Source organism: Coregonus lavaretus (genome assembly GCF_964263955.1).
Source record: "Coregonus lavaretus genome assembly, chromosome: 6".
NCBI lineage: Eukaryota > Metazoa > Chordata > Actinopteri > Salmoniformes > Salmonidae > Coregonus > Coregonus lavaretus.
Genome location: NC_139993.1, coordinates 55,529,725 through 55,557,379, shown reverse-complemented (window position 1 = coordinate 55,557,379; position 27,655 = coordinate 55,529,725). Strand labels below are relative to the sequence as shown.

The window sequence follows — 27,655 nt, the reverse complement described above, 5'->3', positions numbered from 1 at the left end:
AAATTCCTGTTCTTTGTGAGAGGGGTGTCAGTGGCAGTCTGCCTGGGGTGGGCCTGGGGGTCATGAGGAAGAGGGGGGTGTATGGGGGCGACACTGGTCACCCAGCTCAGGTTCCAGTTGGCGGAATGCAACTCTTTGCCCTTTGACCCTATGAACATGGCCCCCGGGGGTTAAGTATCAAACAGTTCCCCTGAACCTCAGGTAGAGGGTGTCGGGTGTCTGTCCCTCTCTTTCTCTCTGACGTTGCTGTTGATATTGCTACAAGGTAAATGGCTATAGAATAGTGAGGGAACTATGGAGAACAGCACAGTAGTCATTGGATTTGTTTTAAAGGTAATATTATTCTACTTGGTAAATGTTATATCCACCAGATTTAACTCAGTTGGCTGTTGTTGTGGATGACGGTTCTGTTCATACCATTAGATTTAGGATAGTTGCCAAAGACATTTCCACATCATGTACTAATCTGAAAATGGACATAAAATCAGACAATGAATTCGAACAGACATTTGCTTAACAAGAAAATTATGAAAGGGGATTATGAAGGGGATTGTGAAAGTTAGTTATGGGTACGCAATCTGATTGGTCAAAAATGTGTTCCAGTGGTTTCAGTGCCTTCTGAAGGCATGTGAGTTTGGCCAAACCTAAACCTCAGTATCTGGGACCCACCCTAGATGTTGTTTGGCACTTCTTCCAGTGGTATTTTGCATGTTTGATCCAGCTCTCTCCCCCTTTCCCCCTCTGTGTGCTGGTATTTGTTATTATCAGGAACCACTAGCTAACAGGGAATTATATTCAGCAGCCTAAGGAAAGGGAAGGGAGGCTAAACATGGTTTATTATGGAATGTCAGAGAACACCCCTTTTCACTGGCCAGGCCTCTGATTCGCAGGACAAGGGGTGCCTTTGTCCCCCACCCCATACCCCCTTCTCCCCCCCCACCCCATAACCCCTTCTCCTCTGCCCCCCCCCCCCCCCGCCCCCGCCCAGCACCACCCCACCCCACCCCATAACCCCTTCTCCTCTGCCCCCCCACCCCCATAACCCCTTCTCCTCAGCATGCAGCAACCCACTCTGCCCTACTGCTGCCTCCATCTTACCCCCTCGCTACATCCTCCGACACCTCCTCTTACCCCTCCTCTACCCCCTCCCTGCCTCCCTCTTACCCCTCTCTCCAGAATAGCACAGCAGGCCCCTCTGAAAATAGAGCAGGGGATGTTGGCAGGTCATGCTACCCCCTTCTGTACTCTCTCTCTTTCACTCTCTCTTTGCTCTATTTTTCTCTTCCTCCCTCTCTCTATCTCTCTTGTCTATTTTCTCTATCCACCCTCTCTCTCCCTCTCTCCTTCTCTCACCCTCTCTCTGACTCCCTCTCTCTCCCTCTCTCCTTCTCTCACCCTCTCTCTGACTCCCTCTCTCTCCCTCTCTCCTTCTCTCACCCTCTCTCTGACTCCCTCTCTCCTTCTCTCACCCTCTCTCTGACTCCCTCTCTCCTTCTCTCGCCCTCTCTCTGACTCCCTCTCTCTCCCTCTCCCTCTCCTTTGTTCTCTTCACAATGAATAGCCAACAGAATCACTCCTTTGTTTCAGCAGTGTGGAGGAACTTGCGGTTTGAAAACAGAAAACTGAAATTCTACGCGAGTGAGAACTGTAAATAGAGAATAGGCACATTGTAGCATGTTTTGGAGTGATTTAATGTCTTATATTCAACTGTGACAGAATTGTGCCCAGAAAGTAACTGAATGTTGAAGAACTCAAGTTTTTGTTGTACTAGTTATTGACTATTTGTCTTGGAAGGCCATTAATGTAGATACTAGTAGTACTGCAGTGCATCAAAATACATTTATCTTAAAATGGTGGTGATGCAGAGTGTTTTTGGTTCTGTAGAATATATAAATGAGTTACCTCAGCCATGTTACATGTTTTGGACATTCCCTCCCTTGAAGCTGATGGTATTTCCCTGTGATGTGTGAAAATGAGATCAGATAGAAAAAGTGAAAGGGTAGCAAAGGAGAAAATCCTATTAAGAAAGCGCAAAGGGAAAAGTCCTCTTTTCCGTTTGAAACGGGCTCAAGCATCCCGTCGGGGAACCAGTGGGACACTTCAGTCATCTAAACTGTAGCTGGGCCGGCCTGGGGGTAAGGGCTCCCCTGTCCATGTCCTCTCTGTCCACCCCACTCAGCACTGGCTCGCTGCTGGGGCTGGCCAGATGGATTAGTTTAACCTGACAAACTTCTACTGAAACAAAAGATTAGAATAGTTTGTCGCAAGAGGGGTTGTTGTTGTAGAAACAGAGTATGGATGGATGGATGGATCATGGAAGCAGGTAGAGCCCGCTGAAGGACAGTGCCTTGGAGGGAAGATTCTGAGAAGGAGCTCCCAAATTCAGTCCCACTTCATAGGCTTTCTTTCTACTAGACTCTCACTCTGGCCACAGACTAGTGGTTCAGAGGCTTTCGACTCTCACTCTGGCCCCAGACTACCGGTTCAGAGGCTTTCGACTCTCACTCTGGCCACAGAATACCGGTTCAGAGGCTTTCGACTCTCACTCTTTCCACAGACTACCGGTTCAGAGGCTTTTGACTCTCACTCTGGCCACAGACTACCGGTTCAGAGGCTTTCGACACTCTGGCCACAGTCTACCGGTTCAGAGGCTTTCGACACTCTGGCCACAGTCTACCGGTTCAGAGGCTTTCGACTCTCACTCTGGCCACAGTCTACCGGTTCAGAGGCTTTCGACTCTCACTCTGGCCACAGTCTACCGGTTCAGAGGCTTTCGACTCTCACTCTGGCCACAGACTACTGGTTAGGAGCTTCTCTCCAGGTTCTGACTAACATTCCTGAGTGTAATATAATATTGCCGTTAGGAAACTTGTAAATGCATACCATGCATAACTATACCCATTGAATGGATATGTTTACTGCTAGAGTAATGGGTTCTCCCTTCAGTAACGTTAGCCCTGAGTCCTGAAGCAGAAGTGTCTAATTCCTCTTTGTATAACAGTTTGTTTCAGAGACCTGGCTCTCTCACACCTTTGCTAATAAGATCTACCGTAATCTAGAATTTACATAGCATTTAATTAAGTTAACCACATAACAGGAGTTCATTCTTAGCTAACGACTGACCTATTATTTTAATGGTGAAGTTTGTTATGGTCTGGTCTGGCATGCAAGCTGTTGCTGATGGTGTAAAGCAATTTAATTTAGTCCCATATTAGTCTCATGAGAGAGAGAATGTCTAACTGTCAGCCGTCTAAAAACTATGACATATACATGGCTAAAATTAGATTGGTTTAGCCTTCAATAAATCTACCCAGTGCCCTTCTTTAGTATCTAAAGGTTGAGTGTTATGTCTATATTTTATTTACTCTGGTGACCTCTGTGAGTTTCAACATGGTCTCTCTCTCTCTCTCTCTCTCTCTCTCTCTCTCTCTCTCTCTCTCTCTCTCTCTCTCTCTCTCTCTCGTGCTCTCTCTCTCTCTGTCCTTGATGTTCCCCCTGCAGCAGAAGGCCCTGACCTAGCCACCCCCGGCTTCTCGCCTCCCTCCAGCCCCAACCCTGCTAAGAAGGGAAGCTCCCTCAACTGGTCGTTCCCAGACAAGATCAAGTCCCCGCGCACCGTCAGGAAACTCTCCATGAAGATGAAGAAGCTTCCGGAACTCAGCCGCAAGCTCAGTGTCAAAGGGATCCCTAGCAACAACAACAACACCAGTGGTAACGGAGCCAGCGCGAGTAGCCAATCAGAGACAAGGACCCATTGTCCCAAAACAAATAGCGGGACAGAACCAGGCTCGGCTCCTCCCAGGTTGTCCCCAGGGGGCGGGCAGGGGGTGGCTGCCAGCCGTAATGTGATCTCAAGATATCACCTGGACAGCAGTGTGTCGACGCAGCAAAGTTACAGCAAGAAGAAGAGCAGCGGGACCTCCAAGTCGGCTAGCAAGGGGGGCTACCTCAGTGACGGGGACTCCCCAGAACTGGTGGCCAAGTCTGGGAAGCACAGGTCCTCAGAGGGCAAGGGAGGCAAGGTGAAGGAGAAAGAGAAAGACCCTGCCACTGGAGGAGGAGAGAGAACAGGAGCAGGAGGAGTAACAGGGGGAGGTGGCAGCTCCAAGCTGCACGGCACAGAATTAGACATTGACGCGTTCCGCCACTACGCCTTCACAGAACAGCCCAAGTGCACCCAGTACATCTCAGGCCTGATGAGCCTGCACTTCTACGGCGCTGAGGACCTCAAACCGTCACGCGTCGACTCCCGAGACGTCTACTGCGCCATCCAGGTGGACTCGGTCAACAAGGCGCGCACTGCCCTGCTCACCTGCCGGACCACCTTCTTAGACATGGACCACACCTTCAACATCGAGCTGGAGAACGCCCAGCACCTGAAGCTAGTGGTGTTCAGCTGGGACCCCACACCCAAGAAGAACCGGGTGTGCTGTCACGGCACTGTGGTGTTACCGGCTCTCTTCAGGGTGACCAGGAGTCATCAGCTGGCCGTGAAGCTGGAGCCACGAGGCCTGATCTACGTGAAGCTGAACCTGATGGAGCAGTGGCAGAATTCCCTGGACGGAGGCTACGATGGGGACCGGGAGCGACAGATGTTTGGGGTGGAGGCCTGGAGGGTGGTGGAAAGGGAGAACACCGGACTCATGGTGCCCCTGCTCATCGAGAAGTGCATCACGGAGATTGAGAAGAGAGGCTGCCAGGTGAGTTCAGCTCATGAAAGTTAATGTTTAATGTTTGTTTGGCAGATTTAGCCGATTCATCTCTGTGGTGGTAGACTTGTGTGAATATTCTTGAATTTTTTCTTCAAAAATGTAGTTATTGTATAGTACGGTACTAGCTGTATGTAGCAGCAAACCATGTGAAAGTTATTAGTTTGGCATGATACTTAAACTAGCTAACTGAACATACTGGATAGACTTGCTGAAATCAGACATAATGTAGTCCTTGGACTTGCTTAGTTAGCCAGCTACCAATTTTGGCAAGGAATAGGCAGTACTGTACAGCCTTCTAGCAAGCCATCAACCTGAGCGGCCTGGTTGGTTAGCTCAGCATTCCGTGAGAGAGGAACATGTCCAGAGGCCAGTTCTGGATAATGCTGGTTGAGTGACATCACAGGCCTGCTTGTTTTCATGTCGCGAGTGGCCTTTTGTGAGAGTGAGAGAGAGTGAGAGTGTGAGTGAGAGTGTGAGTGTGAGTGTGAGTGAGAGTGTGAGTGTGAGTGAGAGTGTGAGAGAGTGAGAGTGAGAGTGAGAGAGAGAGGTGTACTGGGCGGCTGGCTGCCCTCTACCTCCTCCAACTCTTCTTATTTGAAGTCCAGTGCCAAAGGAGAGAGACTCCAGCTTTGGTTTCTTCGAATTAGTTGAGACGCCGCCCAGCAGTAAAATTGTCTGGCTGTTGCCCGTAGGACATCCATCCACCCTAGGGGGGTGCCAGGGGCAGCGGGTGCCCTGAGAGGCTGCGCCTTGGTGGGGCAACCTCCTTGGATCTTTCTCCGGGCCTCTCCAAGCTACATAACACAGCTAATCTATCAGGCCTCTGGCAGGCTGCTCTACATGGGCTGGCCCTCAGTGGGAGAAGGGGACTATGGCTGCCAGCAGGCCCATAGCCAGACCTTCCCTCAGGTTACTCTGAAGAGGCTGTCTAGCCATGGGACTGTCCCTTACTGGGGTTACAATGGGCAAGTCGGTTTTCTATGTGCTAATGGTTTTAACCACTGGCCAAGTACATTTATTAGCTGTGTTTTCTTTGTACTCCTCCATTTCTCTCTCTCTCTCTCTCTCTCTCTCACCCTTTCTCTCTCTCTCTCACCCTTTCTCTCTCACCCTTTCTCTCTCTCTCTCACCCTTTCTCTCTCTCTCTCTCCCCCTCTCTCGCTCTCTCTCTCTCTCTCCCCCCCTCTCTCTCTCGCTCTCTCTCTCTCCCCCTCTCTCTCTCTCTCTCTCTTTCTCAATTTCTCTCTCCCTTTCTCTTTCTCTGTTGATTCAAGAGAGAAACATAACTCAGAGACTTAGTAGAGTTTGTGTAGGGGGAGATGATTATCACTAGATGCAGTTTGGAGCCATCTTTACCTGTGTCCCCCAGGGGCCCAGGCTGAGAGGGGTTAGTAGGGGATCTACATCAGATTACACAGGAATGTATAGGACGTGTCACAGAGGCATGCAGAGAGAGCCAGACACACAGCATAGCATGTCTTTAGAAATAATGATGTGTATCCCTAGATGGAGACTACTCTCACAAACGCATGGCCTTAGGGCTCTAAAGCCTTTAAAGCACTGGATGATTGTGGCTGTTCTGGAACAACTGCTGATTGGTGTCACAGAAGCGAGTTATGTGTGTGGGGCTGCTGTAAGGTGTGTTTTTTGTATTTGTAAGAGACAGATGCCCTTTAAGAGAGTTGATCTACCTGATGTAGTCCTGTGTGGCTCAGTTGGTAGAGCATGGCGCTTGCAACGCCAGGGTTGTGGGTTCGATTCCAACGGGGGACCAGTACAGAGAAAGGGGGAAAAAAGTATGAAATGTATGCAATCACTACTGCAAGTTGCTCTGCATAAGAGCGCCTGCTAAATTATGAAAATGAGATATGTCGAGACAAATAGCTATCTGATTTCAGCTCCACTAGTTCTATTCAGTTCAAGTAAAAAGTCAGTGAATTTTAGTGCATTGTTTTCCCAGAAGGGGGTCAGAAGTTTGTAAATGGTGCAGGTGCAACCATCTTTTTGCGACCTGTCAAGATCGCCTATTCCATCCCTACTAATCCCTACCAACAAGCCTGTGTGTGTGTGTGTGTGTGTGTGTGCGTGCGTGTGTGTTTGTGGGCGTGCGCGCGTGCCTGCCTGCCCTCATTCTCGCTCATTCAGGAAGTCCCTGACTCACCGCGGGAAACCATTCTGTTGTTTTTAATTAAGGTCGAGGACAGACCATTGTTTCCTATTGGTGTGTGTGTGTGTGTGTGTGTGTGTGTGTTGCTCAGCAGCAGCAGATAAAGCCAAGGCCTCTTCACCACCAGCTGTCACACTATTGCCTATCTGTGTGCTCTCTGCACTCTCCTCTCAGAGCTGCTACTCACCCTAAACTAAAGAAATAGCTTTTTCTCAATGGGCTTGTTGTTCATTGTGTCCAGTGACTTCTGTTTACTCTTGCACTAAGCTAAATCCCTGCCTAATCTGCCCGTTTTTTCCCCTCTCGTGTGAGTGAGTGGGGTTTAGAAATGCTAGACAGAACAGAGAGCTCTCAGTCACAAACAGTGTGGCTAGTGGCCTGTGTAGACATTAGTGGCTATAGCCTGGAGGCCTGTAAAAGCCATAGATATCCAGCTATGTACCAAGCTTGGGGCTGGAGCCTGGAGGCCTGTAAAAACCATAGATATCCAGCTATGTACCGAGCTAGGGGCTGGAGCCTGGAGGCCTGTAAAAGCCATAGATATTCAGCTATGTACCGAGCTAGGGGCTGGAGCCTGGAGGCCTGTAAAAGCCATAGATATCCAGCTATGTACCGAGCTAGGGGCTGGAGCCTGGAGGCCTGTAAAACCATAGATATCCAGCTATGTACCGAGCTAGGGGCTGGAGCCTGGAGGCCTGTAAAAGCCATAGATATCCAGCTATGTACCGAGCTAGGGGCTGGAGCCTGGAGGCCTGTAAAAGCCATAGATATCCAGCTATGTACCAAGCTAGGCCTGTAAAAACCATACAGTGCATTCAGAAAGTATTCAGACCCCTTGACTTTTTCCACATTTTGTTACGTTACAGCCTTATTCTAAACTTGATTAAATAAAACATTTTCCTCATCCATCTACACACAATGCCCCATAATGACAAAGCGAAAACAGGTTTTTAGAAGTTTTTGCAAATGTATTACAAATAAAAAACAGAATGACCTTATTTACATAAGTATTCAGACCCTTTGCTATGAGACTCAAAATTGAGCTCAGGTGGATCCTGTTTCCATTGATCATCCTTGAGATGTTTCTACAACTTGATTGGAGTCCACCTGTGGTAAATTAAATTCATTGAACATGATTTGGAAAGGCACACACCTGTCTATATAAGGTCCCACAGTTGACAGTGCATGTCAGAGCAAAGACCAAGCCATGAGGTCGAAGAAATTGTCCTTAGAGCTCCGAGACAGGATTATGTCGAGGCACAGATCTGGGGAAGGGTACCAGAAAATGTCTGCAGCATTGAAGGTCCCCAAAAGCACAGTGGCCTCCGTCATTCTCAAATGGAAGAAGTTTGGAACCACCAAGACTCTTCCTAGCGCTGGCCGCCCGGCCAAACTGAGCGATCGGGTGAGACGGGGCTTGGTCAGGGAGGTGACCAAGAACCCGATGGTCACTCTGACAGAGCTCCAGAGTTCCTCTGTGGAGATGGGAGAACCTTCCAGAAGGACAACCATCTCTGCAGCACTCCACCAATCAGGCCTTTATGGTAAAGTAGCCAGATGGAAGCCCTCCTCAGTAAAAGGCACATGACAGCCCGCTTGGAGTTTGCCAAACGGCACCTAAAGGACTAATTTAATCAATTTTAGAATAAGGCTGTAACGTAACAAAATGTGGAAAAAGTCAAGGGATCTGAATACTTTCCGAATGCACTGTAGATATCCAGCTATGTACCAAGCAGGGGGCTGGAGCCTGGAGGCCTGTAAACACCATAGATATCCAGCTATGTCCCAAGCTAGGGGCTGGAGCCAGGAGGCCTGTAAAAACCTTAGATATCCAGCTACAGTGCCTTCAGAAAGAATTCATACCCCTTCATTTATTCCACATTATGTTGTTTTACAGCCTGAATTCAAAATGGATTAAATTGATTTATTTCGCACCCATCTACACACAATACCCCATAATGACAAAGTGAAAACATGTTTATAGAAATCTTTGCACATTTATTGAAAATGAAAGCATAAATATCTAATTTACATAAGTATTCTCACCCCTTTGCTATGACAATCCAAATTGAGCTCAGGTGCATCCCATTTCCTTTGATCATCCTTGAGATGTCACTACAACTTGATTGGAGTCCACCTGTGGCCAATTCAATTGTTTGGACATGATTTAAAAAGACCCTGTCTGTATAAGGTCCCACAGTTGACAGTGCATGAAGTCCAAGGAACTGTAGATCTCCAAGATAGAATTGTGATCAGGGTATAAAACAATTTCTAAAGTGTTAAATGTTTCCAAGAGCACAGTGGTCTTCATCCACTCTGCCTAGAGCTGGCCATCCGACCAAACTGAGCAACCAGGCAAGAAGGACCTTGGTCAGGGAGGTGACCAAGAACTCAATGACCACTCTGACAGAGTTCCTTGGTTGAGATGGGAGACTGGTAAGGATAAAGGGAACAATGAATGGAGCCAAATGCAGGCAAATCCTTGATGAGAACCTGCTTCAGAGTGCAAACGACCTCAGACTGGGGCGAAGATTTACGTTCCAACAGGACAATGACCCCAAGCAAACAGCCAAAGCAACGCTGGAATGGCTTCAGAACAAGAATGTGAAAGTCCTTGAATGGCACAGCCAAAGCCCAGACTTGAATCCCATTGACAATCTGTGGAAAGACTTGAAGATTGCTGTTCACCGCCGCTCCCCATGTTACTAAACAGAGCTTGAGAAAATCTGCAAGGAAGAATGGGAGAAAATCCCCAAATCCAGATGTGCAAAGCTGATACAGACATACCCAAGATGACTCAAAGCTGTAATTGCCACCAAAGGTGCTTAGTCTATTGACTCAGCTAGTGTCTGGAGCCTGGAGGCCTGTAAAAACATAGATATCCAGCTATGTACCAAGGTTGTGGCTGTAGCCTAGAGGGCTGTAAAACAATAGATATGTACCATGCTACCCATTTACTCCCCTGCCCTGGTGGCTGACTTACCTGAATGGGTTGCTAGGAAAACCGCACCATACCACCCAGTATGCCACCATATACCAGACACATAGTAGTTAGTGAGTGAAACTCTAGAAGAGTGTTTGTCTGGGTGACATTTCACACAATAACAAGACCCCGGTATGGTAGAAATGGCCATTTCAGTTAGCATATCAGATATCTCTGTGTTAAACCGGTTAGAGGAAGTAGTTAAACTAAGGTTGAGGTAAGAGCTGGTGTTCCTGTCAGTCATCTAGGGCTCTGAGAAGGTCTACAGATGTATACCATTAGGAAATTGCTCAAAGGGGTGTGGGTGAAGACTTTTCTGCACACATTTTTTCAAAGCCAATTCCTGAGATTCCTGATTGAGGATGCTTGTTAGCCCAGGACTAGGAATAATCTGTGTCCGGTAAACTTCCCCCTAGTTGTTAGAATGTGTGACACCATGCTTGTTGTTGTTTAGCTAGCTTCCAAATCCAGTTTTGAAGAGTCCAGTCAGTGCAGTACCCCTCTGTGTTATGCAAGAGAATGTGTGGTTACTGTATTGTACTCATTAAACCCATTGTTTAGTAAGAAACAAAGCAAAGCGGCTTCGTACCACCCAGAACCATAGATAGGTGCTGCACTACCTGGGACCTGGCAGTTCCCTGGCCGGAGATTAGAAAGCTGTATCATTGAGCTATTCATAACAGTTCCAAACTGTTCATAACAGTGTAATTAAGTGTATGTTGTGATCAGCCAGTACACACACACTCCATGACCCCATGGATTTTCCATGGTGGTTTCACTGGTCGTGTAACTATTCTGTTGCTACTCTGAGAGGTTGTTTGCAGTATGTTTGACTGCCATGGTTTGAACTGACAGCTGTGGGGATCCTTGCTAGTCATTAGTGCTGAGTGATTAACTGACATTTCGGTTTTTAAACAACTAATTGACAAAATTATTTTAATTCCATTTTGTTCGTTTTTTTCTGTGAGCTCAATGTACACATTGTGCAGTTTCTGTAGAGATGAATCCTATCATGCCCGAAGTGTGTGATGTAGTAGAAGGGAGTTGTAGTTTCCAACAGGCCAATATTCTACATAGTTTAGCGCAGAAAACTTGTTAATTAACTACAAAGACCATAATCCATTGTGCACCTCCTTGTCCAATCTGTTTCTTTTATGCCTGTTATGTAAAAGATACAGAAGAATGCACAATTGCACGATTTGAGAGGGATAGAGCAGTTGCTTCTTAAGGTTTTTCTACCTGAAAATATATGATCTAAGCCAGGGTTTCCCAAACTTGGTCCTGGCATCATGGGACTTTTATGATTTTTTGTATTCTGTGTTCTTACAGCATTCAACCCACATAATGCGTAGTGCATTTAAAAATAATTTGAAACCAAAATCGAAAACCGTGATTATTTATTTATAGTCTAACCGAAACCGAACCGACCTCAAAAAGCACTAATGGCTCAGCACTACTAGTCACTCGTTAAGGTTAACCAGTGGTTGTTGGGTTTGATCCGATAGTTTGGCCTTACAGCCAATGTCCACTAGGGGCGATGTCAGGCGATGAGACGCGAAGGCGGGGGACCGTTTGGTTGATGCGAACATGGCGTGGGAGCTTAAACAGGGCGGGACTTAAGTTGGGGAAGCTCAATATTATGCAAATGCTCAATGATATCGCGGCGCGATTTACCAATCGAAGCTCACTATAGCTTCCAGCCCTTACTGGATTGGCTGTTGATACCTAGCACTACCTAGAATGCTGTCAGCTTGCTAGCAATCACATGGCGAGCCACTCTGGACAAAGCTAGCGTGGCTAGGCAAAGCATCACTCCCTAGTCGACATTGTCCATTACTCGTAAGATAAACAGAAAGCCTGTGTCAGATGTTGGCTAGAACTTGATGTATAGGACATTAAGAATGTTCTCTCTTTTTGGCTGTAGTGTTTGACTCCCTGGTTGTGAGTACTGTTTATTTATGTGTTTGACCTGGTTCTGTCTCATAGTCGTACAGTGTTTCCACTATATTCATTTAGCAGCGGTGGCCACCAGTCCACAATAAAAGGTTACAAAAACAATTAAAAATAAATATATATACAGTACCAGTCAAAAGTTTGGACACACCTACTCATTCCAGGGTTTTTCTTTATTTTTACTATTTTCTACATTGTAGAATAATAGTAAAGAAAACAGAACTATGAAATAACACATATGGAATCATGTAGTAACCAAAAAGGTGTTAAACAAATCCAAATATATTTTATATTTGAGATTCTTCAAAGTAGCCACCCTTTGCCTTGATGACAGCTTTGCACACTCTTGGCCAAAATTCACCCAACGTATTGTGGGAAGCTTGTGGAAGGCTACCCGAAACGTTTGACCCAAGTTAAACAATTTAAAGGCAATGCTACCAAATACTAATTGAGTGTATGTAAACTTCTGACCCACTGGGAATGTGATGAAAGAAATAAAAGCTGAAATAAATAATTATCTCTACTATTATTCTGACATTTCACATTCTTAAAATAAAGTGATGATCCTAACTGACCTATGACAGGGAATTTGTACTAGGATTAAATGTCAGGAATTGTGAAAAACTGAGTTTAAATGTATTTGGCTGTGTAAACTTCCGACTTCAACTGTATATATAGTGTATTCGGAAAGTATTCAAACTCCTTGACTTCACTATCTTTGCCACCGCTGCTGAAAATCCTAGGGGAAACACTGTAGTAAATAGATAATGGTGTAACCCTCTGTGTATGACTCATGTTAGAGTATTTTTGACGGTAAGTATTTCACCTAGTCATTTGAGTGATTTTAGCATGTTTTGTCTTTGTGTTTGACCTAGTTGTCTGTTTTTGCAGTTTTTTTTGTGTATGCCTGTATTTGACCTATGTGTGTTTTTGCAGGTTGTGTGTATTTTACCTGGTTGTGTGTGTGTTTTTGCAGGTTGTATGTATTTTACCTGGTTGTGTGTGTGTTTTTGCAGGTTGTGTGTATTTTACCTGGTTGAGTGTGTGTTTCTGCAGGTTGTGTGTATTTAACCTGGTTGTGTGTGTGTGTTTCTGTAGGTTGTGTGTATTTAACCTGGTTGTGTGTGTGTGTTTCTGTAGGTTGTGTGTATTTAACCTGGTTGTGTGTGTTTCTGCAGGTTGTGTGTATTTAACCTGGTTGAGTGTGTGTTTCTGCAGGTTGTGTGTATTTAACCTGGTTGTGTGTGTGTTTTTGCAGGTTGTGTGTTTTTTTCCTGGTTGTGTGTGTGTTTTTCAGTAGCCTTTGTGTATTTAACCTGGTTGTGTGTGTTTCTGCAGGTTGTGTGTATTTATCCTGGTTGTGTGTGTGTTTTTCAGTAGCTTGTGTGTATGTAACCTGGTTGAGTGTGTGTTTCTGCAGGTTGTGTGTATTTAACCTGGTTGTGTGTGTTTCTGCAGGTTGTGTGTATTTAACCTGGTTGTGTGTGTGTTTTTGCAGGTAGTGTGTTTTTTTCCTGGTTGTGTGTGTGTTTTTCAGTAGCCTGTGTGTATTTAACCTGGTTGTGTGTGTTTCTGCAGGTTGTGTGTATTTATCCTGGTTGTGTGTGTGTTTTTCAGTAGCTTGTGTGTATGTAACCTGGTTGTGTGTTTCTGTAGGTTGTGTGTATTTAACCTGGTTGTGTGTGTGTGTTTCTGTAGGTTGTGTGTATTTAACCTGGTTGTGTGTGTGTGTGTTTCTGTAGGTTGTGTCTATTTAACCTGGTTGTGTGTGTTTCTGCAGGTTGTGTGTATTTAACCTGGTTGTGTGTGTTTCTGCAGGTTGTGTGTATTTAACCTGGTTGTGTGTGTTTCTGCAGGTTGTGTGTATTTAACCTGGTTGTGTGTGTTTCTGCAGGTTGTGGGCCTCTACCGTCTATGTGGTTCAGCGGCAGTAAAGAAGGAGCTTCGGGAGGCCTTTGAGAGGGACAGCCTGGGAGTGGAGCTCTGTGAAAACACCTACCCTGACATCAACGTCATCACAGGTAACATTACACTGCAAACAGCATCAGAACCTCTGTCCTGTAACACCTGTTAAAACCTTTGCTGTGTGTGCCTTCAGAAAGTATTTACACCACTTTATTTTTCCACATTTTGTTGTGTTACAGTCTGAATTAAAATTGATTACATTTAGATTTTTTGGTCACTGGCCTTCACGCAATACCCCATAATGTCAGTGGATTATTATTTTTTATTTTATTTTTTAGAAATTAAGAAATAATTAAAATATTAAATGTCTTGAGTCAGTAAGTATTCAAACCATTTGTTATGGCAAGCCTAAATAAGTTCGAGTAAAAATGTGCTTAAAAAGTCACATAAAAAGTTGCATGGACTCACTCTGTGTGCAATAATAGTGTTTAACATGATTTTTTAATGACTACCTCGTCTCTGTACCCCACACATACAATTATCTGTAAGGTCCCTCAGTCGAGCAGTGAATTCCAAACACAGGATTAACTACAAAGACCAGGGAGGTTTTTCAATGCCTCCTAAAGAAGGGCACCTATTGTTAGATGGGTAAAAATAAAAAAGCAGACATTGAATATCCCTTTAAGCATGGGGAAGTTATTAATTACACTTTGGATGGTGTATCAATACACCCAGTCATTACAAAGATACAGGTGACTTTCCTAACCTAGTTGCCGAAGAGGAAGGAAACCGCTCAGGGATTTCACCCCCACGGGGGACCAGTATGAAAAAAAAAAAAAAATATGTATGCACTCACTAACTGTAAGTCGCTCTGGATAAGAGTGTCTGCTAAATGACATAAATGTAAATAGGAGAAAACTGAGGATGGATCAACAACATTGTAGTTACTCCACAATACTAACCTAATTGACAGAGTGAAAATAAGGAAGCCTGTACAGAATCAAAATATTCCAAAACATGCATCCTGTTTGCAACAAGGCGCTAAATTAATACTGCAAAAAATGTGGCAAAGCAATTCACATTTAGTCCTGAATACAAAGTGTTATGTTTGGGGCAAATCCAATACAACACATTACTGAGTACCACTTTCCAAATTTTCAATCATAGAGGTGGCTGCATCACATTATGGGTATGCTTGTAATCGTTAAGGACTGTGGAGTTTTTCAAGTTAGAAAATAATGGAGCTAAGTAAAATCCTAGAGGAAAACCTGGTTCAGTCTGCTTTCCACCAGACACTGGGAGATGAATTCACCTTTCAGCAGAACAATAACCTAAAACACAAGGCCAAATCTACACTGGAGTTGCTTACCAAGGAGACAGTGAATGTTGGCCGAGTTACAGTTTTGACTTAAATCTGCTTGAAAGTCTATGGAGGGACCTGAAAATTGTTGTCTAGCAATGATCAACAACCAATTTGACAGAGGTTGAAGGATTTTGAAATAATAATGTTGTACAATCCAGTTGTGGTAAGCTCTTACCCAGAAAGACTCACAGCTGTAATCGCTGCTAAAAGTGATTCTAACATGTATTGACTCAGGGGGTTGAATACGTGTCTAATCAAGATATATTCAAGTTTTATTTTTCATATATTTTTTTGAAATGTTATAATTTTTCTTCCACTTTGACATTACAGAGTATTTTGTGTAGCTCGTTGACCAAAAATGACAATTCAATCAATTTTAATCCCACTTTGTAACAAAACAAAATGTGAAAAAGGTTAGGGGTATGAATGCTTTCTGAGGGCACTGTACACACGTCACACAAGTCTGTGCATGTGCGTTTGCATGTACGTGTGTGTGCGTGTGCATGCATGCATGCTTACGTGCATGTCTTTGTTTGTTGCAAAAGCATTCCAGTCAGCATACCATCAGGATGTGAGAGTGCCTGAGGGGAGAGCCCTCACATCAGCCAACCAACCATCCAGGACAACATGCATTTAGGTCATTCCTTCATTCCTCTCCTCCAGGTTTAGACATGCCACACGCTCTGACCACCCCCGCTCTGACACACACACACACACACACACACACACACACACAGAGACTCCTGAACATAACTCACACACTGAGCGTTACCATTATTTACACATTTTAAAAAAACTAGCAGAGGACTGTAACCCAGTTTCACTCATGCTCGAAGTACTGTAATTCCTGGTTTCTATCAGTGTCAGTGACAAACTAGGACAAAACTATTTCACTGGCAAAATATGTGTGTCTGTTCTACCTGGACATGTTGGGACTGGAGTCAATGTCCAATATTCCCCTCATTCAATGCGTATATGAGTACGCTGCAGCCTGCAGAAGGATGTTAGCCTGATCAAATTAGCTAAACAACCCCAATGATCTGTGAACTTCTAGAGCATGCCTGCAATGTCACTTCAGCTAACCAATGAATACAGATTCCGGGAATAGACAGGGGAGGGGCAACAGTTAAGAGAAAAATACTAAATAAAAATACTTGCTCATGGATTCTTTTTTTCTTCTCCCACCGAAAAAGAGGAAGACCATGGAAGCCCCTTGGCATTGTGGGAGCTGCTGTTGGTTTTGGAAAGAGGCCCATATAGGCGTCCTCGTATCATGCCTGCTTTGATCCAAATGCATTAGCATGGCAGGGCAAAGAACACAGTTAACAGTTGAGCGGGTTAGAAAAAAAGGGCCAGCACCAGTGTGGATTGTTGGTTTTTGCTTGCTGTCTAAATTTACTCTGCCGAGTGTGTGGCTGTTGCAGATGGGCTGAGGGAGTGGAGGGAGGGAGCGAGAGCGAGGGGGAAGGGTGGTTGTCCTGGGGTGGGCAGGGCTGGGCTTAAAGCAGTGAAAGATAGAAGGGGGTGGGGTATGGGGGTTGGTGGTTTGAGTGGAGTCAGGTCAGCCGGAAGGAGAGACAGAGAGGTTAGCTAATAAGCAGGCCAAATGGATGAGCTAAGAGGAGGCGGCGAGGATTGGTTGTCACCCGGCTAATTTAAAAGGCAGATGTATTGAAAGGGATTACCCTGTGTCAAAGTTCAATCCAAAGCTTGCAAAACATGTGAACTGTGTGGCCTTCCTTTGTTTCAAACCATGATCCCAGACAAAGGAAACAACTCCACAAAACAGCCTCATCATGATTGTCTTGCTCTGAATACAGAATTGTTATAGTAACGTACATTAACTGAATGTAGCCAATGGCTCTTTTTGTCTCAGGCAGCAGAATTTCTGGGTTCCATTGTTTCTTGCGATACAGTATTTTTTTGGTACAGATTGTTTTTGTATTAACATTACAAAGTGACTTGTCAGTACATTCAGAAGTTGTATGTATGTTAACATGGATGACAACAGGAGTCTAGATGGTGTAGGTCTCTACTGTAATTGAATCAGTGTTGACAGCTGGGATGTGACTTAAATCAAGAAGGATGGTGGAGGGGGGCAGGAGCTCTCTCTCTTTAGCCCCCTTTGACTCAGGGACATTCCTCCAGGGCTGGGGGGGGTTTGGCAGGACCCAGTGTCCACAGACCCGCCCCTCAGCCCCCCAGGCCCTTCGGTCAGGAGCACAGATGGAGGGACAAGCTGCTCATTTTAGTTTTAGTCACGGTGGTGTGTTTCAGTCACCGGCCAGGCATTACTTCAGACTCCTCTGGTTCTGATCTCAGAGAACGCCATGCTTAACACAGAGAGGCAGTTGAGAGGCCAACTAGGTCAGTCACAGCATCTGCCATTTTTAAGTTATTCTTGAAATATCATATATTTATAGTCTATGTAACACAGCAATGAGACTGTACGAGGATCATTGTAGCTTAAACTGATGTTGTTGCTCCACCTGGTAGCTATTGCATGGACAGTGGACAGTTATCTGAGAACCCCATCTATCAACCTTTTTCTTGGCAGGAAGCCAACACAACAAGAAGCCTCAGTGATGTGTTTTAAAAGGAACAGAACAGAGCAAGGGTTGATGGGAAATCTGTGTAATTTCCCTCCTCTCAGTGAAAGGGAAGATAGTGTTTTGGGCTTAGTTAGAGTCAGTGCGTGTGATGAGTTGCTAGTTGCTCCGACGAAGGTCATCACAAAGTTTAGAAACGAAAAACTCTGAAATTGCATCTGATTTAAGAGACTCCCTTTTCACTTGTTAGTTTGTTAACAAGGATAAAGAGCCTAGTTTGCAGCCCAGCTAGCTTCCCTTCCAGTCCTCCAGTCCAGCCCTCCCCATGCAGTGAATACATGGAAAGTCATTAATAGTGCCCCCTTTGATGCCGAACACACACAGATGGTATTTGGCTAAGTGGACGCATGGTGGCTTAGCTGAACTCTATGCCGACCAGGAGGCAGGGAGGACCCGCCATACAAACACATACAGTCCTGGTCCAGTGTGAGTGGGTGGGTGTCAGAGAGAGAAGCGGGCAACACCAAGGACTGGGCAGGGCAAAGCAATGCACCGCCCCCTGTCCTGTACACCCCCTCTGGCCCCCTCTCTACTGATCTGGGGGTGTGAGGAGAAGGCAGGTGTTCGTAGGGGAGAACAAGCCCCTATTTGTTCCTTTAGGGCGGCACCAACCGACGGCAGCAGTGACCTGTAGTTTTGTTTGAACAAGAGGTCAAAGGTGTTGGACCATTGCAGTATGGGTCTTGTAGTGTATGGATGCTGCAAAAGTCTACAATGTCAGTTGTAAGAAACCGTATTTGTATGAGATTTGCCCGTCAATGACTAAACGTTTGACCAAAAACACAACACATTTCTCTAGCAACTCAAAGTTAATTTCTGCCACCAATTCCCTTACAGTAAAATCCCAAACCACCTTCCCTGAAAAACCCAAACACCTTCCCTGAACAACAACAGTCCTCCTCTCCATGATGTGTTTGTTGCCTGACACATCACAGGCTGTGAAAATAAAGGTAACACCTGCAGAGGAAAGCCACCTGTTCAACCCTGAGCATGACCTTGCCTGGTGTGTGTGTGTGTGTGTGTGTGTGTGTGTGTGTGTGTGTGTGTGTGTGCATGTGCGTGTCAGGCCCCAACAGGGGTTAAGGCACTCCAACGGCAGTGTAAACACAGAGCTGAGTCATAGCAGGCTAATAATTTACCCCACACATAATGGCTGCATTCTCTCTGCTCTGAGTCACTACGCACACACACAGTGGGACCAGTGTTTATATCAAAACTACTGCAGAAGGGAAAATAGAGAATATTTGTGTGTATTGAGTTATGGGTGTGTTGTGTTCACACTTTGAGAGGTCATTAAGGTGGTGGAAGTGAAAACCTATAAACATTATTTGTGCTCAGTAGTAAAAAAAATAGTTATTTTCATTGTCACATTGCATTTCAAACTTGGTACTAGCACCATGTTCTTCGGCGATGGAATAACTAGATTAAACTGAAGTTGATAAATCTATTTGTTTTCGTGAGGATGTTCACAAACACTGCATCTATCTGTCTGGGAAATCAGTGTGTCTAAGGAAGTATTCAGAGATCTACAAAGTAAAACCGAGTTACATTTATCTCTCCTTTATCTGTCCTTATCAAACACTGCACATTCAGGGAGAGGGGGGAGGGAGAGAGAAGAGATAGTGAGAGAGAGAGAGAGAGAGAGAGAGAGAGGGGATGATGCTTTAAGTGCCTACTGTGATTGCTTGACACAGCAGACTTAGTTGTTTTTTCAGTCAAATAAAATCTGCGGCACCGCCACGGCTGTTTGGTGTAGGAATGCACAGACGGCAGACTCTCTCCTCTGCACTGCTATGTTGAGGCATGTTGGGTCTTGAGTACAGTTATGGAGGGGGCTCAGACTCTGACTCCTGTTGTGAAAAACAGACCTGAGTTAGGCTCAGAGGAAGGGAAAGAAACGGTCACGCACCATGAGTTTTATGACAATTTATCTACTGTAGGGCAGGAGCGATATAGGAAGGAAATCCTTTCTGACACAGCAAAAACTTTAAAGAACATACAGTATGTATAAATCTTTAACATAGGCTCCCACAATACATATTTTATTCAGATTAGTTTAGTAAATTCCCACCCAGTGTAGTGGTTGTTGATAGTCTTACCACAAGCCTGTAACTGTATACTATGCTCTTGCCAGTGTGTTTGAAGCTGGAATCCTTCATGTTGAAACAGCCACGTCGGTTTGTGATATTATAACAACAAAGAAGTTACTGAAAACAACAGACACTGTTTTTTCACCTCGGACATCATTGCACGCGCGATTGAAGAGCACAATATGTACTGCAACAACAACAACAACAAAATTGCAGCTCGGCAACAAAACCTATAACAGCTGTAGTGGGACAGCCAGTGACGCCGTTTCCCTCTACTGCAGATCGTTTCCCCCTACTGCAGATCGTTTCCCCCTACTGCAGATCGTTTCCCCCTACTGCAGATCGTTTCCCCCTACTGCAGATCGTTTCCCCCTACTGCAGATCGTTTCTCCCTACTGCAGATCGTTGCCCCCTACTGCAGATCGTTGCCCCCTACTGCAGATCGTTTCCCCCTACTGCAGATCGTTTCCCCCTACTGCAGATCGTTGCCCCCTACTGCAGATCGTTTCCCCCTACTGCAGATCGTTGCCCCCTACTGCAGATCGTTTCCCCCTACTGCAGGTCGTTTCTCCCTACTGCAGATCGCATCTTTAAGCTGCAGGTCGTTTCTCCCTACTGCAGATCGCATCTTTAAGCTGCAGGTCTCTGCTGATGAGTAAAACACAACTCAGCCTGGCAGTCATCTGGGAATGTTCAACAGTGGACTGAATCTACATCACTCTGTCAACAGGACTGAATCTACATCACTCTGTCAACAGGACTGAATCTACATCACTCTGTCAACAGGACTGAATCTACATCACTCTGTCAACAGGACTGAATCTACATCACTCTGTCAACAGGACTGAATCTATCACTCTGTCAACAGGACTGAATCTACATCACTCTGTCAACAGGACTGAATCTACATCACTCTGTCAACAGGACTGAATCTACATCACTCTGTCAACAGGACTGAATCTACATCACTCTGTCAACAGGACTGAATCTACATCACTCTGTCAACAGGAGTCCACCTACTGCATTCCCGCCAGACCACATGCTCTGGAAGGAGAATAGAATAGAATAGTACTTTATTAGTCCATCTCTGGGGAGGAAATGCTGGTTATTCTATACACTAAAAAGCAGCCTAATCCCAGATCCCCAGTTTGCCTTCAATCTGCTCTTTGTTTCATGCTTGTTTCTATCTGGATTAGTGGGTAGCATGGATAGAGATTATACCAGGCAGTCTGAAATAGACTGGACAGCATTGAGTTAATGACTCCCTCTTCCTTAAGTGGACAACGGGATTGGACAGGATTAAAAAGTGAACATTGATTCATGCTCTTATTTCCCCTATAAAGCTGTTAGGGAAGACTACTAGACCGTGAGTTGTAATGAGGTATGTTAGAAATAAAATATGGGTAACAATTTACAAGTTCTTCTTATACCTGTGTAGTTATACTCTGGAGAACTGTAATTAAGTGTACTGATTCCCGGGTTATATGCCATGCTTAATTGACTAAGCAGCTCTATTTACAGTGGCTTAATCTGGTTGTTATTGTCAATCTAGTCACATAAATGCGTCTGAACTGAAGTTGTCTTTATATGGTAATGGTCCTGTAGTAGTTACTAACTGAAACAGCCTCAGTCTCTGTCTCCAAGTCACTGAGGACCCACTGACTGCCAAGCTCAAAGCTCTACTCTGAAAACCGATAGCTAGTTACGCACAGAAAAAATAATAATAATAACAATCCATTCCACCGCTAAGAATTGACACGCTGCCAAGACTTCTTTCTTTATTTCCATATTTGTCTGTTATTTGTTCTCCTCGCCCTTCATGAAAATAAAATACTTTTAGGGGGGCTTAGTGGAGATAGACAGTGTGGGTTTGATGTTTGCTCGCCTCTTTTGTCTGGGCCTGTTGGAGGCTGAATGTAGCTGGGGAGTTACAGGTGTAAAAGTCCTCGCCATCACAGAACCGAGACCCCCCCACTCCCTCTTCCACATTCTCAGGCTGCCATGTCACGCCCGATTCCAATCAGGCACCGCCCTAGACGCCCCCAGAACAGAGCCCACCACAACAATGGGTCCTAAAAGCCTTGGCAGACAGCAGAGTGTGTGCCAGGCCCAGCCTGCTGTATAAAAGTAAGGGAGAAGAAAAGCCTTTGGTTTCTCAATAACGACTCTTCATAAAGATTATATTGTTAGCAATTCGTCAGGTATTTAAGCTGTCTTGTGAAGTACATAAGAGGTACTGTATTTCACTCTATTGAGCTGTGGAAAAAGCATCTGAAGCCAAGCTGATCAAGGCTGAATCAGGTCCAGAGGGCACAGACAGACAGTGGTGTCGTTCATGGTCTCCTTTCTGGTGAAAATCTTTGCTGCCCTCTGAAGTAACATCTGGTTGCTGTCATCATCATTATCGGAGTTGTTATAATCAGAGTTTATTATTCTGTTCATTCCATAAAGGGTTTCTCATGCTCTCCTTCTCTCTCCTCCCTCTGTCTCTCTCTCCCTCCTCTCTTCCCCCCCCTCTCTCTCTCTCTCTCTCTCTCTCTCTCTCTCTCTCTCTCTCTGTCTGTCCATCCCTCCCTATCTCCAGGTGTGCTGAAGGACTACCTGCGTGAGTTGCCCTACCCCCTCATCACTAAGCACCTGTATGAGGCTGTGTTAGACTCCATGGCTAAGAGGCCTCTGCGTATTGGAGCAGGAGGATGTGAGAACGACCTGGCAGACACGGAACAGACTGTCAGCCTGCTGGAGAACCTGCCAGAGGTGGAGAGGGTAAGGAGAAGATCCTTTTAAGAGCTTTTCAAACTACTGAGCCGTACCTGAGCCAAACCAAGCTGTACTGAGCTGGCCTGATTACGAACCCCCCCCCCCCCCCGTAGTTTCTGGAACCATGCTGTAAAAAAAGAAAATATCAGAGGCAGCGCAGTACAGTTGTGTTAGCCTGCCCTGACCCAGCATGCTCTCTGTCTGTGTGACCCCAGTTGACCCTGCGGAGGCTGCTGGACCACCTGAAGCTGGTGGCGTCGCACCACGAGGTCAACAAGATGACGTGTCAAAACCTGGCGGTGTGCTTCGGCCCCGTGCTGCTCAGCCAACGCCAGGAGGCCAGCTGCCATAGCAACCGCGTCTTCATCGACTCAGAAGAGCTGGCCAGTGCCCTGCACTTTAAGAAGCACATCGAGGTGCTGCACTACCTTCTGCAGCTATGGCCAGGTAACCTCCACCATAGAGATACAATATTACTAGAGTGACCTATGTCATAAACCTTCATAACTCTAGAATGTAGCGGATAATGGCAGCCATCTTGGACAGGGATAAATTCATATCCAGTCAACTTCATCCTGTAGGACCATGTAGTACCTCTGGATTTAGCAGTCTTTTATAGTTGATTAATGACTAGGTTAATTACTAGGTCATTTCTCTTGCAGTGAATGTATGAGGCTTTTAAATCAGGCAGTCTGTGAATATGAATCACTGAGCCAACAACTTAATAAACAACTAATTACATTGTACAGACTTTAAAAAGCACTCACCCAAAATCAGACAAGACATTTCCTAGAAGGGCACTATGTTGGTGGAACTGCTTTCTAGTGCAAATTGCTCCTAGCGCTGTGGTTCTGTTCCAAACATGACTTTAAAAGGCTGGGCTGGTGCTTTGATCTCTGGTGGTTTGGCTTGGCTGACACACACACACAGCAATTAGCCATTCGCTGCCATCTGTTCGATCGTCATAGATGAAATGCTCCACAGAGTGCTTCATCATATTGGGAGGGCCAAAGCCTTATTGTAAACCAAGCTCAGTTGGTAGCGCCGCTTTTATTTAAATCACTGTCCAGAGAATGCGTCCAAAATGGCACCCTATTTCCTATATAGTTCACTAATTTTGTTCAGAGCCCTATGGGCCCTGGTCAAAAGAAGTGCACTATAAAGGGAATAGGGTGTAAAGTGTCCAATCAAAAACGCATATTTTGACCAATGGGTAAAATAATATGTTAATTGTGTAGATACAGTGCATTTGGAAAGTATTCAGACCCAATGACTTTATCCACATTTTGTTATGTTACAGCCTTATTCGAAAATTGATTAAATAGTGTTTTCCCTCATCAATCTACACACAATACCCCATAATGACAAAGCAAAAACAGGTTTTTAGAAATGTTTGCAAGTTTATAAAAAATAAAAAACTGAAATATCACATTTACATAAGTATTCAGACCCTTTACTCAGTACTATGTTGAAGCACCTTTGGCAGCGATTACAGCCTTGAGTCTTCTTTGGTATGACGCTACAAGCATGGCACACCTGTATTTGGGGTTTTTCTCCCATTCTTCTCTGCAGATCCTCTCAAGCTCTGTCAGGTTGGATGGGGAGCGTTGCTGCACAGCTATTTTCAGGTCTCTCCAGAGATGTTCGATCGGGTTCAAGTCCGGGCCCTGGCTGGGCCACTCAAGGACATTCAGAGACTTGTCCCGAAGCCCCTCCTGCATTGTGTTGGCTGTATGCTTAGGGTCGTTGTCCTGTTGGAAGGTGAACCTTCGCCCCAGTCTGAGGTCCTGAGTGCTCTGGAGCAGGTTTTCATCAAGGATCTCTCTGTACTTTGCTCCGTTCATCTTTCCCTCGGTCCTGCCTAGTCTCCCAGTCCCTGCCGCTAAAAAACATCCCCACAGCATGATGCTACCACCACCATGCTTCACTGTAGGGATGGTGCCAGGTTTCCTCCAGACGTGACACTTGGCTTTCAGGCCAAAGAGTTCAATTTTGGTTTCATCAGACAAGAGAATCTTGTTTCTCATGGTCTGAGAGTCTTTAGGTGCCTTTTGGCAAACTCCAAGTGGGCTGTCATGTGCCTTTTACTGAGGAGTGGCTTCCGTCTGGCCACTCTACCATAAAGGCCTGATTGGTAGAGTGCTGCAGAGATGGTTGTCCTTCTGGAAGGTTCTCCGATCTCCACAGAGGAACTCTGGAGGTCAGTGACCTTAGGGTTCTTGGTCACCTCCCTGACAACGGCCCTTCTCCGCTGATTGCTCAGTTTGGCCGGGCGGCAAGCTCTAGGAAGAGTCTTGGTGGTTCCAAGCTTCTTCCATTTAAGAATGATGGAAGCCACTGTGTTCTTGGGGACCTTCAATGCTGCAGAAATGTTTTGGTACCCTTCCCCAGATCTGTGCCTCGACACAATCCTGTCATGGAGCTCTACGGGCAATTCCTTCGACCTCATGGCTTGGTTTTTGCTCTGACATGCACTGTCAACTGTGGGACCTTATGTAGACAGGTGTGTGCCTTTCCAAATCATGTCCAATCAATTGAATTTACCACTGGTGGACTCCAATCAAGTTTTAGAAACATCTCAAGGACGATCAATGGAAATAGGATGCACCTGAGCTCAATTTCGAATCTCATAGCAAAGGGTCTGAATGCTTATGTAAATGAAATGTGACCGACCGCCTCGATTCGGTCTTATGTAGCAAAATTTGAAATTGTGTTTTTTACATTGGATAAAAGTAGAGACTCAGAGCTAAAAAATCGAAAATGGTATATCATACACTGCAGTTGAGGAACAATGGGAAAGTAATTCTGCTTTGAAAGTTGATAAACTTGTAACCCCACTTTTGAGAAAATGGTCCTTGAATGTTTTGGTAGAACTACTGGAGAGCTCTTCTTTGTCTACACCCATTCAGCATCGTTCACACCCTTAGCCCCACCCATCTCTTTAAGGATTCACATGTGAGGCCATGTGGTAAACACATGCTATATCAAATCAAATCTAAGTTTATTTGTCACATGCACAGGATACAGAAGGTGTAAACGGTACAGTGAAGTGGATACTTGCATAGTAGCAATATCAAAAACAGAAAGTGTCCAGATAAAAATATTTTATAAATATTTTATCATTATTAGATTACACTTACTCGACACACTAGTCAAAATTGATGGGTCATGTGAAGGAAATGCTATAACCACCCCTCAGCCACATCTAGCTAAGTGGATGGGTCACTATTGTCTAGACATGTACACATGTTCATGAAATACAATAGATGGTCATAATCACCCCCAGACACACATGGCTAATTTGATGGATGTAATAATCCGGCCGTAATGGAGTCTTTTGTTTAGACATGTAGCTAGCTAAACAATGAACCAGCATAATCCCAACTCATACTACTACCAATACAAACATTGTCATAGCTGTAGTATAAATCTGTAGTATGAATCTGCAGGTAGCTAAAGCTAACAAACTAGGTTCAATGTTAGCTAGCTAACATTAGGCTATAACTAGCAAGGCAAATGGAATTTCTGATTTGAATAATATTACTACACAGGTCATACACGTAACATTAGCAAGCGAGCCAGCAAGCTAACGTTTGCTAGCTAACTAACAGTACACTTTAACTTGCAATAAAAATGACTTTCTAACAAAATTAGAAACGTATATCTGAAAATGTAGCTAGACCCTTACCTGTATACATAAATGAACGCTTCACGGCAGACTGGAACCATTTAACTCCGTTTTGTTTGTAGCTACATCTTGTTTGGCCAGTGTTGTGTCGTGATGTGACTTACTTTAATGTATGAATGTTATTTATCGAATCACCTATCTATGTTTAATTGTCACTCGATTCAATTAATCATGTAACAATTAACTCATTAGGAATTTGGGGCACCACGGAATAAGTTGTTTAACGAGTTACCATTTCCCGAATTAAACTCTTAGAAGATACAAATGTTATATATCGATAACAGTCACTTATTAAATAATGACCTGTCTGAATGATCAGTCTCATTCTGAACGTCGCATAATCCTGGAACCTGCAAGAACCCTAACCATATTGTTGAATCAGCAATACACAAATTGGCTTAATTATTTATTTACTAACTAACTAAATAATAACACAATACAAACACACATAGGTTATTGATTACTAACATAATACAATGAAAACAGGTCCCTAGTGGACTGGACTAACATTAGCATGAATGGTTGGATATTGGAGGGGTCAGAATGGAAAGGAGAGACAGAGATTCAAACTATCATAGTTACTTTGGAAACTACGCTCACAGTAATCATAATATTTATGCAACCTAATAATCGCTAATTCGGATTAGAAATGTAACATGTATTTACGTGTTGATGTCCTCGATAGTTGAGTTGATGATGTAGGACTCTGGTTTGCCCACCAGAGATCTCAATGTCCTTGGTAGAGTTTATGGTTAGAATGGATACTTCAGATCTACCAGCGGTTGTCGGAGAGGGATTGTCCTCTCCTCTCGTGTCTTTAGTGAAAGTTCTCTAGACGACTATACATGCCAGCTGCAGACTGAAATGATAAGGTCTAGTGCATTGTCTTCTTCTTCACCTCGTGTAGAGGTTGAGAGTTTGAGTTTCTCCATTTAAAAACGTGGGGACTAACGTCTCACGTTTTCTGGTCTTGTAGAAATTCAACCATGTGCAACGTTTAGCTCACGCTTCACGTCTGCTGGTCTGTAGCGTTTCAACCATTTTAAGCCGTGGGGCTTGCCGGTCTGGTAGAAATTCAACCATTTGCAACGTTTGGCTCACTCTTCACGTCTGCTGGTCTGTAGCGTTTCAACCATCCACGTCTGCTGGTCTGAGGTGAATTTCGTCACAAGGATTTTTATGCACTCGGGGTAAAAGGGGCATTCCATCATGTTTGTGCTCATCTGGGCGTGGCCACTGACTGAGAACAAATCAATATGGAAAACAATCATCTCATCTAGAATGCTAAAATCACATTGTGATCTTCACAAAAGTATTATTATACTTAATCATTCGTTTTATACAACAATTAGATGCAAACCTCATAACTGGGAAGTGTAGCCCCCTAGAGATACAGTTCTGTTGTTTCACCGTCTTTAATGACAT

General features: G+C 44.7%; 1 protein-coding gene across 1 annotated transcript in view; it reads left to right on the top strand.

The window, feature by feature from the left end:
* Positions 1–27,655, top strand: part of syde2 (synapse defective 1, Rho GTPase, homolog 2 (C. elegans)) — a 77,235-nt gene that overhangs the window by 37,313 nt on the left and 12,267 nt on the right. Inside the window, exons 3-6 of the mRNA XM_084163270.1 lie at positions 3,502–4,700; positions 13,710–13,836; positions 22,367–22,548; positions 22,758–22,989. Of these exons, the coding sequence (XP_084019396.1) occupies positions 3,502–4,700; positions 13,710–13,836; positions 22,367–22,548; positions 22,758–22,989 (1,740 nt within the window). The remainder of the gene's footprint in view (positions 1–3,501; positions 4,701–13,709; positions 13,837–22,366; positions 22,549–22,757; positions 22,990–27,655) is intronic.